The 22,182-nt window shown below is 38.5% G+C and overlaps 1 protein-coding gene across 3 annotated transcripts in view; it reads left to right on the top strand.

Annotated features, from left to right (window-relative positions):
* Nucleotides 1–22,182, top strand: part of EYS (eyes shut homolog) — a 1,026,188-nt gene that overhangs the window by 883,373 nt on the left and 120,633 nt on the right. For all 3 annotated transcript variants that reach the window (XM_067468024.1, XM_060752827.2, XM_067468032.1), the window contains one exon: nucleotides 10,464–10,617. In XM_067468024.1, coding sequence (XP_067324125.1) covers nucleotides 10,464–10,617 — 154 coding nt within the window. The remainder of the gene's footprint in view (nucleotides 1–10,463; nucleotides 10,618–22,182) is intronic.

The following is a 22,182-nucleotide window of genomic DNA, read 5'->3' on the forward strand; positions in this document are numbered from 1 at the left end:
CCCATCTTTAAATCTCTTTTCCTGTCCACCAACATTCCGTTTTCCGTTCTTGAGTTCAGAATAGAGCAACTGCTTTGGGAGATGGTGGTCAGGCATCCAGACAACGTGGCCGGTCCAGCGGAATTGATGGCGGAGGACCATCGCTTCAATGCTGGTGGTCTTTGCTTCTTCTAGCACGGTGACGTTTATCCGCCTGTCTTCCCAAGAGATTTGCAGAATTTTCCGGAGGCAGAGCTGATGGAATCATTCCAGGAGTTGCATGTGACGTCTGTAGACAGTCCACATTTCGCAGGCATATAGCAGGGTTGGGAAGGCAATAGCTTTATAAACAAGCACCTTGGTATCCCTACGGATGTCCCGGTCCTCAAACACTCTCTGCTTCATTCTGAAAAATGTTGCACTCGCAGAACTCAGGTGGTGTTGTATTTCGGTGTTGATGTTGACTTTGGTAGAGTGGTGGCTGCCAAGGTAGCAGAAATGGTCAACATTTTCTAATGTTACACCATTAAGCTGTATCTCTGGCATTGGAAAGGGGTTGGCTGGCGACTGCTGGAACAACACTTTGGTTTTCTCGATGTTCAATGACAGGCCGAGCTTCTCGTATGCTCTGCAAAGGTGTTTAGAGTGGCTTGTAGATCTTCTTCTGAATGTGCACAGATGACGTTGTCATCAGCATACTGGAGTTCTATAACAGATGTTGTTGTAACCTTTACAGTGGACACATAATATTCAATACAATCTACCATACATTAACATTTGATATCTACTGTTATTTCTATACTTATATATATATTCTATCCCTCACCAACATGCTCCCCTCTCCTTGAGCCACAGCTTTTGTATATTATCTGTCCAAAATTTCAATTCTTCTTCTGGAAGTGACTTCCCATCTTTCTTTCTGAATCCTTTTTCAATTGCTTTATCACTATTAAGAACCTATTTTTCAGAATATTACATTTGTAGACTATCTACTGTACTGGTTTTGGTTGCAGGAAAGGGATGGAATCCCACCAATTGCACACTAATTTTCCATGATGGTGGGAAGCATAGTTTTATGAGACAAAGAGTCTATGCTGATGGCAGCAATGCTTCGAATAGGGTCTCCCATGTCCGACAGACTTCTGCTGATGAGCCAGATTAAAAAGTGCCCAATAGCTACGAGACATCAGCAATACTGGGATCTAACACTGGAAGGAGGATCTCTCAGAGACAACAATAGTCGTACCATAGTTAACACTTATTAGTATTGCATAGAAAGAGGAAAGGTAACCTTATTTTCAATGTCTTATACCATCAGTTAATGATGGGTGAGAATCAAAAATAAAAGGTGACAGGAATGTGGTCAGAACCCTGAATGGAATCAGAGACTTGCATGTGGGGACAAAGAGAACAGCTATAATACTCAATGCAAAGAAATAGGAGATGATAACAAAAAAGGAAACAAAGAGATCTCTTCCAAAAGATCCAAGAAATCCCATGGAAATTATATTATATAAAAATTATATTATATTATATATAACCAGCAGGGTAACTTGTTACATGAACTGACTACAAAGACAAAGCCAGTGGAAATGATTTGCCAACACATATAAAAGAGATGAGAGGATTACAGTGTCATTCATAGAAGAACTATTTGAAAATGAGCATACAGTTTTAGAAAGTTCCTAGATCCAGACCCATGTGTGGGCCAGCCTTCTCCATAGCAATAACCAAATAAAGTTGTGACATTGTTTCCACTGGAGGCGCAGTGGGTTAAACCACTGAGCTGCTGAACTTGCTGATCAAAAGGTTGGCAATTCAAATTCAGGGAGTGGGGTGAGCTCTCACTGTTAGGCGCAGCTTCTGCCAAACTAACAGTTCGAAAACATGCAAATGTGAGTAGATCAATAGGAACCGCTTCTGCCGGAAGGTAAAGATGCTCCATGCAGTCATGCTGTCCACATGACCTTGGAGGCATCTACAGACATTGCCAGCTCTTCGGCTTAGAAATGGAGATGAACACCATCCCCCAGAGTAGGACATGACTAGACTTAATGTCAAGGAAACTTTTACCTTCACCTTATTCTTTCCAGTAAAATGTCTCTGTCTGGTCTGTGTTTCTGAGTGTAGTGGACCTTGCCTTTGCTCACAAGCACAAAGAAAATTGCTCACTGGATACAACTAGAAATTTTCAAAAAGGAATACACTTATTAAATCTTAGAAGCATTTGTTTCAATTATTTTCTGAAGCTTATGACCCATAACAAACAACAAACTGTCAGATAAGCAAAATACAAATAACTGACTAGATAAAATGTATCAACATTCATAATCAAGATTCATAGGCACAAAACAACTAGTAAGTTGAATCTATTCCAGGTCTCATTTTACAATTGACAATGTGTGTGTCAATTTGACTGTGCAACATATGATTAAATTTTATTTAAAATATCTCTATGGATCTTTGAGGCAGTAAATTGCAACTGCAAGCACCAATTTCTTGTTGACTTCTTTGTATGAGTCATTTAATTTTATTTGCTACAGGAAACCCAAAATGTAGATTATGGCAAAGAATTCCTAAATATATATGGATGACCAATTAGTGTATTGTGTCTAATTCTACAAGCACAATACTCTTCAAAAAATAAAAATCTCTCTAAAAAGTCTCTACAGAGACTATGGTTTGCATTGATTGAAAGCGAAAAGCGATAAATGCTTCACTGATTTCCCAAGTCTCCAGTTAATTTAGATAGCTTTGATAGCTAATATGATTTTTGCTGACACCATGCTGTTGAGATGCATTGCTGGAAGTTAACAGGGCTGGGATAGTATTGGTGTCAGTATGATCTGACTGAGTCTGCCCTTTCATCTGAGGGGTATATGGTGCAACACATTTAAGGCCCAACACAGACTCAGATGGCTAAAGGTTGTTATCTAAGGGTGGAAATATTGATGTATTCAAAAGCCTAGATCCCATCATGCTGATGCTTGCACACCACATTCAGGGAATCTGAGAAAAGTAAACCAAATATTAATACTATATAACAAAATTTGAAAAAAAAAATGTTCCTGGTTTGAAAGTGTTATTCCTGTTTAATTGTGTGTTGTTTACTTTGAAACTAGTTGTTATATTCCAGAAAATTCATTTTTGTGACTGCCACAAACTATGTTGAATTGGTTGAGGCTCAATGAGATATTTATTGAAAAACTATAGCAAAATGTGCTGCAGGATGTCCCCCAAAACCAAGTTTTTGAAGTTTAATAAACTTTTTCCATTATTTTTATTATAGAACCTAGTAGAAAATAACATTTATAACCCAGGAAAAAATCATGCTATGTAGTATAACCTTTCCAAAAACAAAACCAACCGTTTAATAACAATAGAGAAACAGTGCAGATGAAATATTGGTCAGTATCCTGTTAGTTATGTATACCAATTGTCCAGAAGTTATTGATACTGTGTATATATTTAACTGTTAGAATATATTCATGTTGGTAACAGTAGCTGAAGCTAGAACTAACTGGTTGTATCCACAGTGGCGTTGCCAAGGAGACCAAGCAGGAGAGAGTGAGAAGTGGGCGGAGCATAGCAAGAGAATGTTATCTGCGTTTTAAAAAGAAGCAGTTCAGTTGGGAGTTGGGAGTCGGAGTTAGCAGTTGGGAGAGGAGAGTGGGGAGTGGAGAAGCAGTGTGTGTGAATAGCCAGAGGTTTCTTCAGTCTAGGAAGGCTGAAGGGGGAAACCTAATTAGTTTCATTAGTCAGGGAGGACTAAGGGAAGCTTGTTTAGATCACTTGTTAGGAAAGAACTAGAGATCTAGGATTTGATCAAGAAAGGATCAAATAGGAAGGCTATTCACCTCAGGAAACATTGTTTAAGAAAGTGCTTCACCACAGTAAAAGTCAAACATAAGTTGTGTCATCGAGAAGAGAGAACTGTATTGCAAACCCAGTTACATTCAAAGTTCTATAAGTTATTCAAAGTATTTCCAAGTTATTTAACAGCCTGCAACCATACGCTTTGTATAAAATAAACTTATTAACTTTTGTTGAAGACCGTGTCATCTCCATTTATCTGCGTCTGGGGAGCCAGTTCTCATCGGCACTACCTCACGTTGGTGGCAGTTACCTTAATTACACCCATAATCATCCCCGCCTGTACAACTGGTGGCAGAATTTAAGAGCAGTCTGTGCAATTGGTGTCAGAGGGTGGGTTATTTAAAGTTAAAAACCCTATACCCTGTCTGTTGTTGGAATTGCAGCACCTTCGCAATTGGCACAATTGTACAACTGGTGCATGCAGACTTCGCAAATTTGGTGTCAGAGGTGGGATAGACTTCGCAAATTAGTGGCAGTCCTGTACAATTGGCTAGCATCTTCGCACCAATGTAATACTAGCATATCCATTTGGAGGCCAATGTAAAGGGAAGAAATCAACATGTTCCTCATGCAGTGACACCCAGATCCTCAAAACTCACCTTGCAGGTGATCCCCAAACATGGTAATTTAGTGATTGATGCAGAATGGGGCAGTAGATGGCATTGTCCCCCTATTTCTATATAACTGGCATCATATTCTGAAATGTCTGGAGAACCCATGGACAATCCCAGAGAATGGCCTTATCATAATACACCCAGCTATAGGAACAAAATTCAACATTCCTTCTCTATCCTCCCCACATAGCAGCCACTCCTCAGTCTCTACTGGCCACTAAATTACCATGTCAGTAAGGGGTCAAGAAAAAACTGAATCTTGTGAAAGGAAATGTACATGATAGAGTGAAGTTCCATCTCCCCAACCCTTGAACTCAACTCAAGAAAAACTCATGAAAGAAATGCCTGCCTAAACATAGTACAACACATTTATAATACAACAAAATACCTTCAAGGAAGATGCCAATTTCAGGTCATGTCTACCAATAAATTCGGAACAGACATAATCCAGATGGCCCCAGGGGCCACCACACTCAGTAGGGGAAACTCACAGTGTATCAACACCAAAATATGGAATACTAAAAAACCCAAAATCCCCTAATATTTTAGATGTTTCCAGAATGTCTCCTGTGTTTTTTTTAGTTCTTTTCCTCAAAAATGAAATAATATGAAATATATCTTGAGTTCATAATTTGCTTCCTTGGGGCAATATATTGCCTTAATTCCTGAGATTCAGTTTTCCTTTTCCATGAAGAAGAGACAAGATTACACCTGCTTCAGCATATACAGTACCACACTGAACATCCCTGCTGCAGATTAGAGCTGCGTATTTGAGAAGGTGGCACATAATTTATCCATACATTTTGTGTGCCTGTCTCTATATTCTGACTATGCACATGAATTAGAGGATTTCTTTGTCTGAAGTTTTTCATGCTTGGATAAAGTATGAATCTTCCTTTTCCCAGTCCTCTGAAAATCTAGGAATGATGTAATGATGGATACATCTATGAAGATTTTAGTTTAATAACTATCCCACAATGCTGGGAACATCCCATTGCAGGTCAGCCTCCTCTCCATGATAAACTCATCTCCTGTTAGTGATGGGAGATTGTTCCAAGTTCCTATCTCTAACCTGGTACAATGGAGCCATTCCACTTCTGGCATGCCCGGAATGAAGCAACATCAGAGAGGAGGATTCTCCTCTTCTCTTGCTCTCCACTTCCCGTTACTATTCCATAGGCAGTATTTTTTTTTATTTTAAGATTTATTTAAAAAATTAAAATAACCTCAGATGGAATTGTGAAATTGTTTTGAAAAGTGCAGGGGAGCAGAATTATAAGGTTATGTGGAAGTCTGACTGCAAGACAATGAGCGGGCAAATCAGCACAGTTGTGCTAGCACAGAGCTGTGAAATAGCAAGGGAGCTTATCCCACTATATTGCTGCTGTAGGTGATCATGCAACTGCCATGGAATAGAGTCATAGTATGATAATGTCCTTAGAGTAATGCTAGGGGAATCAGCGTGGTGTAGTGGTTCAAGTGTTGGGCTATGATTCTGAAGACTAGGATTTGAATTCCTGTTCAGCCATGAAAACATACTGAGTTATCCTGAGTAAGAAACATTCTCAGAGGAAGGTAATGACAAACCCTATCTGAACAAATCTTGCCGAGATAATCCTTATGATGCATTCATCTTAGGCTTGCCATAACTTGGAAATGACCTGAAGACCCATAACAACAACATTGATGCTAAAAGTAACCTGTGTAGAGAAGTAACTTATCTTTTGATCTGTCCCCATGTAACTACCTCAGTGCCCAGTTGTCCCAGGTTATTTTAGCCATTACCTAATTTTTTCTTAGTCCACAGTCAGTATAGTAGAATACATTGAAAAAAGGTGACTGATTTAGCACTTTACTTTTCAGTTGTTGTCGTAAAGTTTAACAAGTATGTATATATAAAGGCAAATGATTTTAAACCATCTGTCACATTTACTGACTTTGTGGAGAAAAATGTTCTTATCGGAACCATTATTATTTCAAAATAGAACATTATTGATTGTGGGTAGATTACTGCCACAATAAATTGAACTGGGCCACTTTACTCAATGGCTTCAAATCACTGTTGAGAAGCACTTTTAAATCTGACATCTTTATTAACATGGTCTTTGCTGATCAGTTATTTGGAAGTAACAAGAGTAACAGGAACTTAAATGATTGTTGTTTATATACCAGCTGTCAAAAGAATAGATTGGCTATTTTGGAAAGAGAAGGAGAAGAGGAAAGTATACAAGATTCACAACTCATAGAAAATTACTGTGTAGCCTTAAGGAACAAAACCTAATTGAGAAAGAAGGGCCAGCCAAGCCACTCCAATGCATTATCAAGCACTTTCTGAAATGCAGTGACAAGAGTACCTTTATTCAGTTATTAGAAGTATTTCTTTTTGAAATCTTAAAAGAAGAGAGCATGGCAACAGTAATTTAGGCTCCCAAAAGACTGTGAAATTCTTTGAGAGACCAGTTGATAAATTTTGTTATCCAAAGCCTTCCAGAAATGTCTAATATACCAATCATTGGGCAAAGAGAACTAAACCTTCTAATATTTGAAACATACAGTGACTGACACTAAAAGACACTAGAACCAGTTACAGGCAGTCACCAACTTATGAACAAGAAAGTTTCTGTAGGTTTGTTCTTAAGTTGTTGTTTGTAAGTTAGAATGTGGTGTTTGTTTTGCTGTCTGTGCCTCTGTTCAAAAAATTTAACCTCACTTTCTGTCCCTGTGAAAATTGGATTTTGAAAAAAAAATGCCTTGTTGGAGAAATAAGGATTGGTGATAAAGTTTCGGTGGAGACCCCTTTTCCCCATTATGGCTCTTTCAGGAGTGAAATTCCCTTCTTATGGGTAGATTTCTCTCATTTCCTGTTGTGTCAGCCCTGTTTGTAACTATGAGTCATTTGTAAGTTGGATGTTCGTAACTGGGAGCGTCTGTACTCTAATAAGCAACAGATCAAATTGTTGGTCTTGATGTTCCCAAACTACTGTATGTATTTGATACAGTAGCTCATCTTGTTTGCAACAGAAGCTGCTAGAAGCAAAGTATGCTATAAATTTTTACAAGCAAACTAGCCTAAGAATATAGGAAATGATATTATTTATTTATTTATTTATTTCTGTCACTTTTACCCCGCCCTTCTTACCCCCGAGGGGGGACTCAGGGCGGCTTACAGGGGAAGGCACAATTCGATGCCTTTATCACATATACATACATATATAAACAAATTAAACAATTACAAATTAAGAATTTAAAACATCAATACACATTAATACAATAACACAGCAGTAGGTTAATCCTGAGTTCAGCGTTCGAGGTTTCATAAGTCCATTCCATCTCAACAAGTTCCAGCTCGTCATTAGGTTTTTCTTTAGCTGCCCGGGTGTCCAAATGCCTGGTCCCATATCCAGGTTTTCAATTTTTTCCTAAATGAAAGAAGGGACGTTGCCGATCTAATTTCCCCGGGGAGGGAGTTCCATAAGTGGGGGGCCACCACCGAGAAGGCCCTGCTCCTCGTCCCGGCCAACCTCACTTGTGATAAAGGTGGGGTCGAGAGCAGGGCCTCCCCAGAAGATCTTAGGTTCCGAGGTGGGACGTAGAGGGAGATCCGTTCGGACAGATACACTGGACCGGAACCGTATAGGGTTTTATAGGTCAAAACCAGCACTTTGAATTGTGCTCGGAATTGGATCGGCAGCCAGTGGAGCTGACACAACAGGGGGGTGGTGTGCTCCCTGTATGTCGCTCCGGTGAGCAATCTGGCTGCCTCCCGTTGGACCAGTTGGAGTTTCCGAGCAGTCTTCAAAGGCAGCCCCACGTAGAGTGCGTTGCAGTAATCCAGTCGGGATGTAACAAGAGCGTGGACCACCGTGGCCATGTCCGACTTCCCAAGGTACGGGCGCAGCTGGCGCACAAGTTTTAATTGTGCAAAAGCTCTCCCGGCCACCGCCGAGACCTGGGGTTCCAGGCTCAGCGATGAGTCCAGGATCACTCCCAAGCTGCGAACCTGCGTCTTCAGGGGGAGTGTAACCCCGTCTAACACAGGCTGTAACCCTATACCCTGTTCGGCCTTACGACTGACCAGTAGGACCTCTGTCTTGTCTGGATTCAGTTTCAATTTGTTAGCTCTCATCCAGTCTGACACAGCGGCCAAACACCGGTTCAAGGTCTGGACAGCCTCCTTGGTGACAGGTGAGAAGGAGTGACAGATTTGGACATCATCTGCATAGAGATAACATCTCATTCCGAAACTCCGAATGATCTCCCCCAGCGGCTTCATGTAGATGTTAAATAACATCGGGGACAAGATTGAACCCTGTGGGACTCCACACAACAACGGTTGCGGAGCCGAGCAGGTGTCACCCAATAACACCTTCTGGGTCCGTCCCTCAAGGAAGGATCGGAGCCACCGCAAGGCAGTGCCTCCGAGCCCCATCTCCATGAGGCGCCCCAGAAGGATACCGTGATCGACGGTATCGAAGGCCGCTGAGAGGTCCAGCAGAACTAACAGGGACACACTCCCCCTGTCCAGCTCCCTGCGAAGATCATCTACCAAGGCGACCAAGGCTGTCTCAGTTCCATGTCCCGGCCTAAAGCCTGACTGTGCCGGGTCTAGATAATCAGTGTCTACCAGAAACCCCTGGAGTTGTGTTGCCACCACACGTTCCATGACTTTGCCCAAATAGGGGAGATTGGAAACTGGCCGATATTTGTACTTTAGTTCTATGCTCTGAATGATTCTTGGTTCCTTCTTCCCATGCTGAAAGTTACACAAATACACAATTCCTGCTCCTGAAAGGAAGGTACACATTGGGTATCCCATATAAAAAATGATGGGTCCAGAAGCGTTATGGATGTGGAATTTATGTGTAAGATTTTTAAATTCAGCCATGTGACCTTGGAGGCGTCTATGGACAACGCCAGCTCGTCAGCTTAGAAATGGAGATGAGCACCACCCCCAGAGTCAGACACAACTAGACTAATGTCAAGGGGAAACCTTTTTTTTCTGTATGTATGTGTCTTCAGATTACAAATCAACTTACAGCAACTTCATGAATTTCATAGGGTTTTCTTAGGAAGTGATGCTCCTCAGTTCCTTCCTCTGAAATACAGCCAGAAGCACATGGTATTCACTGAAAGTCTCCCATCCAAGAAATAACTAGAGCTAGCCCTGCTTAGCTTCCAAGATGAGACAGAATCTGACACCCTTAGGGCATTCAGACCAGAGAGGAAATTCAGCAGAAGCACTGGCTTTTGATTATACTTTATATAGACATAGCCCTTAGCTCATTTATAATCACATTAGTAAAAATCAGTCTGGGTCCTGGAGGCTTTATGTGCAAACCTCATTAGCTTGGTTTTGCAATCATCACTGCATAATCATCATGCCTGAAAGCAGGAGTGTCCAAAGAGAATAATCTGTGCTGACCATCATAGAACATTCATTGGAAGAAGATAATCAGTAACCTGTGTGGCGAATTTGAGCTTTCTAGAATGGCATTTACCCTGACTGGCTTTTCTGGGTACCATTCCTTCTAACATCAGTTCAGTTTCCTGTGCTCATATGGATGTATCCACAACTACACACTCATGTAGACACCACTTAAGATGGTGGGATCAGTAGGATCAGTATACACTTGAGGTTTGCCAGGCAATAAAATCATTGGATGGTAGAGTTGGTAGGAATCAGAAGGGCCATCTAGTCCTATCCCGTGCTATGCAGGAATACATAAGTCAAGCACTCCTGAAAGATGTCCGTCATGACATATTTTGAAATCCACAACCCTCTGAAGCAGTTCATTCCACTGTTACACGGTTCTTACAGTGAATTGGGAAACAAATATTATCCCACTCCAAGGAAGTTAAAAACCACAAGTGAAACAAGAGTGTGTGGAAGCTCTTGTAAATTCACTCCAAACTGCAATAGCCTACTGCAGTCTCTTCATATTTGTTTATTTTTTCCAGGGCTATTCAATAATTATAACTTTATTGTCTTTAAAGCCAGAGGCAGCTATGCTGGAGAACACTTCCTCCACCTTTACCTTTTGCATGGAAGGCCAACTCTTCGGGTTGGTTATGGCAATCCAGAGGAGATTCTGACCATGGCCACCAACCACTCCATTAACAGTGATGCTCTTGTGCCGATCACAATCAGGTAAAAGTTCATTGAATGGAGATGCACACATTTTAATATGTTAATATTTACTGCTTTTAACATAAAGTGTTTGATTCTTTTTTACATCTTATGTAATACTTCTATTGACTTTCTATTGTTTTAACTCATATCGTTTTAATATTTTGTTAGACACCTTAAGTCCCATTATCAGGAGAAAGGTTGGATATGAATGAATAAAAGAAGAATAAAAAAAGATTGATTCTTACTGGTATAACAATAGCTCATGCTAGAACACACACTTTGAAGGTAGAATGCTCCAGGTTGAATTCCTTTGTGTACTTTAAGTATCAGTAGTTAATTATGCTTGGAGCACAGGACATTGGTATAAAAACAAGTTAGTACAATTAAAATGTAGAACATAAAATAAATTGAATATTAATTTAAAATATTTATTTAAAATTCAATAGGATAAAACACTTGAATATAACTAAAATTAGATAGGGACATCTCCAGTACAATCAACTACAATGTCAGTGATGAAACTTGGACAACAGAGAAAACTTGTGAGTTTCCATAGAGTTAGTATCAAACATGAGATAGAAGATCTTTTCTAGACAAGAATGTAGACAAGACAAAAGAGATCCCAAAAAATTAATTCTTGGTTCTGCATCTAGAAAACAACAAGAAACAAGTAATGAGAAAAATCCTCACTTTCTGAATCTCTAGCAATGCTCTGAAGGCCAAAGTTGTATTATAATATTTGCCATTGATCATAGCTAGAGGCATGTTTTGAAAGCGAAAAGCTGTAAAAAAAATTTTTTGTGTAATAAGTAATAAAACTATAGAACTTCTTATAGGGAGGGGAATACCCTTCCTTATTTAATAAATAATAATAATAAAAGAGCGCCCAAGGCATACTTTACAGTCAATGTAGTCTCTGAGTTCAGTTCATAGCTTTAGCTGATGCAGTCCTTAAGGCCAGACCAAGCCTCATTCCCATACCCTTAAGGTACATCAGTGAAGGAATTGATCTATGTTCCCATCCTACACAGAATTAGTTTGGACAACCTCAATTTCTCTGGCAGCTATTATATCTTTTTGTTGCTATTGTCTCTTTTGTTTGGTCAAAAAGGAAAAGAACACGTGTCTTCTCTAGCTGTGCTGCGAAACCTATAAATGTTCTACTACTTTGTTGAAATAGTGGCTTCTTGGGTTTTTAAAATAAAGTGTGTCCATAAAACACAAAGAAGGTTAGGAATGTCCTGGATTTAACAAAGATCAAAGATCCGTTACTTCATTCCACGCAAAAAAGGAGGGGAGGGAGGGAAGGAGTGAAGGGAGGGAGGGGGGGTTCTCATTCCACTACTACTACATTATCTTTCTTTTTGACTTTAAGTCTTTTTTGAAAGAAAATTATCAGATTCAAAATATGTTCTCTTGCTTTTGTCATACTATTATTATTTCTTCCCAGATGACATTCTACTAAGCCCTCAAGTATCCATTAGTATCAATGAAAAGCTACTACATAAATTAAACATTTATGAAATTGAATTGTTAATTTGACAAATGTTCAATTCATATAGTAGCTCTTCGTGGATACTCTGAAATATAGCCTACAGCACCAGATATTCCTTGGTGGTCCACCATCCAAATCCTGAACAGGCCTGACCCTGCTTAGCTTTTTAAATTCAGACATGATTAGGCTATTTATGCAGTATAAATGAAAACATTTTCTCCCATTTTAAAAAATAGATTTCTGGAGGATCAGCTATTCCTGAGAATGAAATTTGTTTTCTGTGCAAGAAACCTTTTGTGCAGAAAATGCCATCCACAATACAAAAAATGTGCATTTTTTTAAAAAAAAGAAACAGAGAGTAAGCACTAATGTGTAAATAGTCTTTAAACCTCACATGGCTTGTGACAACTTTCTTCAAGTAAGGAAAACAATATTTTTTTTCTTGCCTTCAATTTTGAAGTTTATGAAAATATTATAGTTTTAGGGCTGAAGTGCTAAAATGGTTTAGTGATTGTAAAAGCTAACAATACTCTAATTATTAATTTAGTTCTCTAAAGAGATAGCATATCATTATCAAATTCAAATCCAGGTACTGATTTTCCAAGTTTCCAACATTTACTTTAACTCCATGCATTCATAGATTCCTGTTGCATCATGTGCTAGAAATGAAAGTCACTTCCATTCATTTATTTGGATTAACTGTTATTTGGTGTGCAAATATTTTTCAAGATAAACTCCATACATGTGTTTTGATGGGAATTTATATGCATCTGATACAATCATTTTTGTTTTGGAGATTTCCTTCTACAAAGTAAAAAAAAAAGGTGAATAAAGAAAAGAAGGGTCACTATCTCATTCACCAAGCAACAATAATATGTAATTTTTTCAGCAGCCATTCCTAATCCCGTGGCCAACAGAATAAACAAACATGACATTGCCTTTGTGAGCTCGCTCAGTGCTGGGTGCCATAAGCTGTGAAATATGCATGCATGAGATAACTGTTGATTTTTCATTCCACAACTAGCACTTGAATTTAGATTGTTCCATTTTCTTCGCTTTTTCTCTGCTAAATGTGGGCGGAGGACTGACACAAAGTAAAATTGTTGTTCACAGTTTCAGCTGATCCAGAGGGGGAAATGCCTTTTACATACCTTGCTCTGATCAGATTCAGGATTTGACCAGGAGAACCATATTCCACAGCAGAATCTCTGCAAATTTTATGCAATTTTTGGGCCAAAATATGGGATGCAACCATTATGTGAAGCCTTTTTTAATTTACAATTTTAATTTACAATTTTTTAATTTACAATTTTAAGTATTACAATACTTAAAATTCAGTATAGTAATAAAAACAAAAAAATCAACACAGTAAATGTAGAGAAATGGAACACATATGGTCCTTAAACAATTTCTTTCAATGGGACTGCCACAATCACTTCTTTCATTGGTAATACCACCCCTTTTAATTGCTCCATTCAAGGGAACCCCATGATCTTTTAAACCACTTCTTGCCATGGATTAACAGAATTAACCATGCAACAATTACACAAAGAAAAGCTAAAAATCTTTTTTTTAACAGAAAAACAGGGTGCAATGATTATACGGATGTGATGATTATGTGTTGAATTACAGCATATATTTTACTTTGATTCTCTATTTTCGCTAAGTAAAACTAGTACATCTTTTTTTTAAATGTATTTATTTATTTATTTAAAACTTCAAGTGCTGATCTCTATCCCGTTATGCATGGTTAGGCATCATAAAGACTTATGTTTAGACTGCAACTCAAGTGGCTTTCACCAGAATAGCCAATGGTGAGGAATCCTGGGAACTATAATTTGACAGCCTCTGAAGTATTGTACTATTCCTGCACCATAATTCATGAACAAAAGAGAAATAATTGCTGCGGCTGAACACAGGTATTTTTACATGTACAAAAATGCATATAAGCAGTGGTTGTGTGTGCTTTTGTTTGAACATGTTTGAGAAAGCATCATATTGATGGGTGTAATTTCACTATTCTCACAAAATGAGGTATCGGACAACCCTTACGCATGCAAACAGGCATAATGGGATTTGACATGCCAACCGTGGAAATTGATTTCTATGCGCAATAGGAATTATTCTCTCTTCTATTGGGTGTGTGCCAACTTGAAAATTGTACAAGTGTAGTTCCTCATGGAAGGCAAAAGAGAGAGTCTAATGCAGAAGAAAGATCATGGAAGTTATAATTAGATTTGTGGTTTATGTATATAAGCATAAATAGAACAAAACTTGCACCTGCATTGATCTGTAGTAGTTTCTATTCTCACATATCTGCTCAGTGGAAAAGAACCAATGGTAGAAAGGGCACAGTTTATGAATAAGCTATTACAAAGGAAGAACTAAATATGATCAGATTTGCTAAATATCACCTCTTCCTCAGTCTCAAGATGCTCAGATCTACTTGGAAGGTATTGCCATTGGCCATGTTTTAATACAATGTGAACAAAGTGTAAGATTTGTCAAAGCATCAGCCACAACTCTCTTTTTCCCATATATTTTTACTGAAAGTATATGAGGAATGGAGAAGGGTACAAGATAACAGGGAAATTCTTAACATCTTACATCTTTGTCTTCTCCCATACAATATAATCCTCTACAGCTTGCAACTGCCTTATTCAGAACGATGATCCTCATTCTAATACAAAAAAAGGATTCTATGATCACAACTTTCAATTCTTCACAAGTATTTTCAACTATGAGCAATTCCAGATGAGAAAGGAGTCTCTGAAAATCTATAGCATTTGGTGAAAGAAATAATGGAGTCCTCAGCCTCCTAGTTTCATCTTTTTATTATCCAGGATCACACAAGCAGACTTCCAAGCATCTAATGAGACTTTACTTCCTTCTGCATCACCTTCATGTTTGAGCCATGATGGGCTGCAGAAGAAAGAAGGTGGAAATCCTTTTCACTATTGGTATAATTTCCACTAGCCGCCTTGAGTCCCACTCAGGGTAGAGAAAGGCAGGATATAAATAAGGTAAATAAATGGAATAGAAAATAGGAAATGGACACTGTAGTTTATAACCCAAAATGCAGATCATGGTCAAAGGATGCTCTAAGATCACCTTATCTCCTTTCCTGCTTTTGTCTTAGATTTATTGTTTAAATTAAATATTCACAATCCTTGGCCATTTCCTCTAGCTTATGCTGCCTTTCAGGGCATCTAGCTTGAATTATATGCTGTATATGAGCAATCCTCTCACCACTTTTAAGATGATGTATCATAGATGAAGCGATTGCTGCAGCTATTCAAGCTAATTAAACAAGTACTTGAGCAGCAGATGTCTGTATCGCTGTTCCCTTCATGCTGTGGAAAAGGCTTGGTCTTCTCAACCTAATTGCCCTTGAAAAAGGTTCTTCAATGTGTACTTAAATAGACTTTCCAATAGTCTAATTGTAACATAGACTTTATTTGTATTCTGGCGCTGAAAAGAACCAATTATATTTCTAGATCTCCAACTCTCTCTCAGAGTATTTGTATATTTGCTCACACAAATCCAACTTGTTCAAGATGGGGTTTTGTATATAATCTCACTGTAAAACAAATATAATGTAACACCTTAAAAGAATATAGCCTGGCTCAGATGAAAATATTTAAGCACTGTCCTAATACTGGAGCACAGCTGCTCCATTGGCTAAGGATCTGGTTGAGAGTTGTCTCCCTTTCCACTCTTATGGAATTCATTTTTTCATATCCACCTGATCCGTGTAAAATAAATTTAACATAACCACATTGGAGTATTGATAAGACGATGCCACCTGCATGAGCAGGTATCTAGAGGGTAAATACAATGCAGGTGGAGCACCCCTTATCTGACCACAAGTGTTCTGTATTCCAGATTTTCCCCCAGATTTTTCCCATAATTGTTGGTGTTAGGATAAGAGAACCCCATGAAAGTGAAAAACCTTTAATAATAAAATAGCTGGGATGTTGTGTGGTTTCTGGACAGTATGGTCATGTTCTATCAGCAGTTTCTCCTATCACTATGGCTGGTCAGTGATTCCAGCAATGAAAGTCTTTGACAATATAATAAAATAGCTCTTTTTTATCTGGAGAACATATTTCTTGGAATTTCTAAGTACTCAAATATGACTGGGAGCTGACTATATAATCACACTGTAGGACCTAGAGAAGACTTCTCTAAGAATCTCTAGCGGAGAATATTGACCATAGAAATAATAGTAATTGACCTACACATTTCTAGAAATAATATTTTAATCAAAGCAATGAATAAGCAAATCTGCAAAAGTCAAACTCACAAATGTGGAAGATCAATTGTACCTGTATATAAAATGGCACAGGGGAGCAGTGGAGGTAATAGTAAACCTCTGTTGTCAAAAGTCCATTATTTTGGGGCCCCCTGCTTCCAGGGAAACAAGGAAGAGGTAGGGAGATGCTGTGGCCAATTTTGCAGCTGAATATTGCGCAAGTGGTGGTCACGTTGACTGGTAATGCTACTCCATTGTAATTGGCCCAGCCAAAGTGAACTGTAGATCAGGATGAGGTAGAAGTAGCTGCTAGCTGTGTCTCCTATCTTTATACAGAGAAAAAACCCCTGCCAAGAAAAGCCTCCCCCCCCCCCGTCCAATCTCCTCTCCCTCTGCTTCTTCTACCAAACCCTGAATTCCAGTAAATACCCAGTCAGTACCTACATCTTCTGCAAATAGGAACCCAGTAATTGCAACCAAATCTGATAGTGATAGCGGTGGTGCTGCCAACTACCTCCTTCCGACTATGAGAGGAAGTTCCAGTGCTCCTACTTGTTTGTTCAGTTGGAAAGAGATGCAAAAACTGTGAAATGGAGGGAAGCATGGCATGAGTTTTCCAACTTTAGTACTGAATTTCTGTGGCAAAACACCCAAAAGAATTAAGAGACAAGCTTTTCCCGGGTTCTTTTAAGAGCTGAATCACAGTAGTACATTTTTTAGGGTAATTTGAAAAGTTAGAAAAATATCTCTTAGGCATAAATGAATTCCACTGGGTTCTTACATCCCATCTTTAATGGAAAGCTACCTATAAAAAATCAGTCATATATGGATCAGTCATCTCAAAACTCTAGCCCTCTTAACAATTTGGACTTCATCTCTCAGGTCCTTGATCTTTGGTTTCTGGGAATGGATATCCAAAACACCTGAAGGACTAGAGCTTGGGAATCACTGAAATAGGTAGCTCTTTTGTTTTGATTGTGTATTTCTGGAAGATTGTTTTTTCCTCACCTCTTTTCTTCTTTTCTGTTGTATTTTCTGAGTGTAAACAAGTAGAGAGAGACCTTCCTTCCCTCCTTCCTTCCCGGTGTGTGAGCTTGCTGAAGAACTTGCTTTATGTAAATGAATGGATTATGAATATATTCCATGGTCAAGTTCAATGTAATTTTTTTTTTACTGAAACTGAGTTCAAAAGCATCACCAAAATGGGTTTCACCTTGTATTTCTGTCCAGAGAGAATGCAAACTCTTTTCTTTCATGTTATAGAATTCCACTGAGAGATAATAACCTCATTCTTAATCTTCTGTCACTCTCCATATTAAGGCCTTATCTTTAAAACAATATTAATCTTGCCCAGTGCATTATAAAGATGATGGAATAACTAGCCGAAGATGGAGGAAGCATTATAAAGTATTTTGGCAGTTATCTGTCAGGCTTACCGTTCACATTCATAATAATGGAACTAATTAAGAATATTTATAGACCTTGTCATCGAAATATATATATTTAAACAACAAGGGCCAATGAGAAATGACCAGTATACATCCTTATACATAATCAATATTACATCATTAATCTTCAACACTTATAAACAGAAGGTAATTATGCCTAGCGTTATCTTACCAATTTTTCATAAGCTGCAGCCTTCCCAAAACATTTAGTTAAAGGAGTGCTCAACCCTGCCTCCAGTTCAAAAGAAATATCTTTTGGAAGAATAATGAACGTAAACTGTGCTACAAATTTTTTTATGAGTAATACAGAGCTATCAATAAATTCAGAAATGCTTGATTCTGCATTGAAAGGAAATAAGCTGCATAATTCAAAAAATTAGACCATTTTATTTTTGTGTGTACTGTATATATGTGTCTTGAAATCACCTGTTGACTTACAGTAACCCCATGACTTTCATAGGGTTTTCTTGGGGTGCACCTACACCAGGTATGGGCAAACCTTGGCCCTCCAGGTGTTTTGGACTTCAGATTTGAAGTCCAAAATATCTGGAGGGCCAAAGTTTGTCCATGCCTTACCTACCCTGTAAAATTAATGCAGTTTGACACCACTTGAACTGCCACGGCTCAATACTGTGGGATCCTGGAAGATGTAGTTTTACAAAGCCTTTAGCATTCTTTACTAGAATGCTGGTGTCTCTCCAAACTACATATCCCAGGATTCCATAGCATTAAGCCAAGTCAGTTACTGCGGTGTTAAGCTGCATTAATTCTGCAGTGTAGAGCCAACTTATGGTAAGGAATACTCAGAGACTTTAAAGATGGTGTGATTGGGATTTCAAAGTGGGAATACAGTTTTGAAACATTTCATTTTTTTAAAGTTAATGGCTTGAATAAATAGAAATGTATATATATGGGGAAAAGTTGACAAGGCATTTACAGATGCATAGAATTGTTCATAGCCTTTCTTTCTAAAAAAAAAAAAAAAGACAGCTGCTCATATCCACAGATTCTTCATCCATGAATTCAATCATCCATGGCTTGAAAATATTCATAATATATTCTGAAAAGCAAACTCCAATCTTACCATTCTATGGACTACTGTTTTTACTGCACCATTATATATAATGTGACTTAAGCACCCACATATTTTGGTATACCCAATGGCTCCTGGAACCAAACCCCAGTGGATACCAAAGGCCCACTGTACAATTGACCTGCTAATCTATTCTCATCATTTATCAATCAAAAATCACCAATTATTTTTTCCGCATACATAAACTCTCTGTCGAAAGTTTCAGGGGGTTGTTTTTTTTTTAACTATAATCGAAAATCATTCTCTAGTGCCACTCACAGTACCTTTCCCTTTTGTTTTGCTTGGAATTTGGGTTTAGGGAGGATATAGCATCCCACCCAAATCATAGGAAAATCCAAGCTCTTTGTGAAACAGGGAGGCCCACACAAAGGAAACGCTAAAAGACATTCAACAAGCTTGTGATCCAATTCGACTACCTGACTCTTTTGTTGTAAATTAAATGCTAAGGTTTCCCACACCCCCAAATTCATTTGCTATATAATCCTATTTTTCTCACCATTTGCCTGCACGGTCAGCTTCCAACCATGTATGCAATTTATAATTTGCATGCACACACCACAAAAGGATAAAGCCAGTTGATTATTTTAATCAGCAGGCAGCCTCGACCAGCTCCAATTCTCTCTCCTTTATCAAACGCTTCTGTCGGGGAACTGCAAACTATTTAGTATTTTACTTAAAGCCTGTTAAGCTGACTTCCTTTGAAGGTTAATACAGGACGCTGTCATAGCAGAGGCACACTGGAAAAAAATGAAGCTGTGGACTTTCTGTGGGCTGGCTGCAAATTACGGCAAACAGAAAAGGAAGCAAAAGCAATAATGGTTTGTAATCTTACTAACAATGCGCACTGGTGCTCTCAAAAAGGCAGTAATCACAATGCCAGCAATGCCTGAAATCTTAAACTGAAGAGTTATGAATTGGCTGAATTATTTCTTTTTTAATAACAAACATTTTTAAAAATACACAATTTTATATTGTTTGAATCCAGGTTGAAGGGACTGAAGCTGCAGCCTTGAGGAAATGGATGAGAAATGTGTTTGCATGTGTGCAAATTCCATCTACAATCCTTTTCAGAAGCAGTTAGAATTATTTGCCCAGGCTTTCTGTATTTATCCCATCCTGAATGTCAGCTTGTCCTCATTATCTTTTGCTCTTTAGCTGTGTCACACACTCACACACACACTGACATGACGGGGTGCCAAGGTGTAAACGCTGCCTTGAGGAGTTCTTTCTCTAATGTCTCACCTTTGCCTGTCTCTTGTCTTTTTTGTCATGTTGGCGCCTTTACTTGAGCGTTTTCTCTTAGTGTTTACTAATAACATTGATCCCCCTTGAGAATAGGTAAGCCTCTGGAGAATACCAAATTTGTCTCCTTTAATGGTGACATGACTCAAGGCAGACACACAGCATGATTGCGGAAAGATAGAAACATTAGGACCTCTTCCAATATTTCTCAGTAGCCGATTTGAGCAAAAAGCAAAGATCGTCCTGTTCTGTTAAGGATTTGCGTTTGGTGTTTTGCTGCTCTTTAATTTTGATTGTAGTTTGTTACATTCATGGTAAGTTTTGTTCCATTCGTCCGTCTTTTATGTGAAGGCAATTATGATGTGGTAAGCTTGATTTGCAACATCGTAATTACACAAAGTCATTTTTAAAGTCAGTACACTATTGCAATGACTGAAATGCCTCCTCTCAAATCCCACTCCCTCCCAGAGGAACTAAGATCAGCCTCAACTCTACTAAGCTTCAGGAAAGGGAGTAAATGCCTTTCTTTTCAAGAAGACCTTTAACTAAGACATGTGCCATAGGAATGGGTTGAGTTTTAAGGTTTATTACTATTTATTGAGTGACTGTTATGTGTGAGGTGGAAGCTGGTTCTTATATGTGTTTTTTTAGTATGTTTTAACTTGTGCATATTATGTTTTGTTGTTGATATTGTGTGTTTATATGCTCTAAATCACTTTGGGTCTGGCCGAGGAGGAAGGTGGGGTAGAAATATCTTAAATAAATAAATACCTTTGAAGCCATGCAGCTGCCCATAGGATTCTCCTTTACCCAACTTTCTCCCAATAGCAGGACACTAGGAGAAAGCAGGACATCATCTCACACCACTGCACTCTTCTACACCCCAAGAATAATTTTATGACTTCAAACACCTTGGGGGGAGGATAGTAATCTGGGAAGAGCATGGATGAGCTCCCTCTGTCAGCTCCAGCTACCCATGCAGAGACGAGAGAAGCCTCACTCAGAGATGGTAAAACATCAAAACATCTGGGCATCCTTTGGGCAATGTCCTTGCAGACAGCCAATTCTCTCACACCAGAAACAACTTGCAGTTTTTCAAGTCACTCCTGACACAAAAAAGCTATCATAGTTACATTGCTGTAACTCCATCTCCTGCTGCAAGATCTCAGCCACATTTTTATTCTACACCATTCAGAATTTCTTTGATTCATCTAAATAAGAAACAACAGCAACTTGTTCCTAAGTAAGGGCTATTCAAGCAATATAAAAACCAATTGTGAGTCTCTCCCATTCAGTCAATAGAATTTTTGTAAGTGTTGGCAGCATTCCCATTGATACAATGGAACTGCTTCCATTGGAAGTAGCAACTCTGCTTCTGCAAAAGGGGAAAAAAGTAAGAGGCCAATTTTCTTTTTACCGTTTCCTGAGCATGTTACAAAGTTGCACTAATGGAAGTGGCCCTCCTACTGTTAGCAATCTCTTCCTTTGCAATTGGTTGTTGGTTGATTGATTACTGAAACTAACTCTTTTGAGGCCATTTAGGAAATTGAGGCCATTTAAAAAATCTTTTAGTATAACCTTATCAAACAAATTCAGCTGGAAAAGACTGTAAAATGCAATGAGTTATTTAATACAATATTGTCATGGACAATATAGAATAATCTTAGGACATCCTATATAGTTGTTCTTATAAGTATCAAGGAATTTGAATACTAGCTTGTCTCATACTGTACGTAGATGCACTGATCTATGTTTCTTGTTCAATAGCAAAATAAATGAGCTACATGCTTCCAGATCTGAGAGAGTCTAAACTTTAAAAGAGATTAATAATAATTTCGTGGTGTACAAATATTTGGTTTCTAAATTCAGTCTTTAGCATCCTACAGGCACCAAGGTTGTAAAAAAATATGAGGCGCACAATAATTGATGGGGGAAAACTGAAATAGTCAGAATATTATTCTCACTCCTTTTCTTTGGTTAATACCACGTTTTGCAACAGGGGTGTGCAAATATGTTGTTGAACTGCAACTTGAACATGCCTTACCACTCA

The sequence above is a fragment of the Anolis sagrei genome, chromosome 1 (assembly GCF_037176765.1).
Source record: "Anolis sagrei isolate rAnoSag1 chromosome 1, rAnoSag1.mat, whole genome shotgun sequence".
Classification (NCBI taxonomy): domain Eukaryota; kingdom Metazoa; phylum Chordata; class Lepidosauria; order Squamata; family Dactyloidae; genus Anolis; species Anolis sagrei.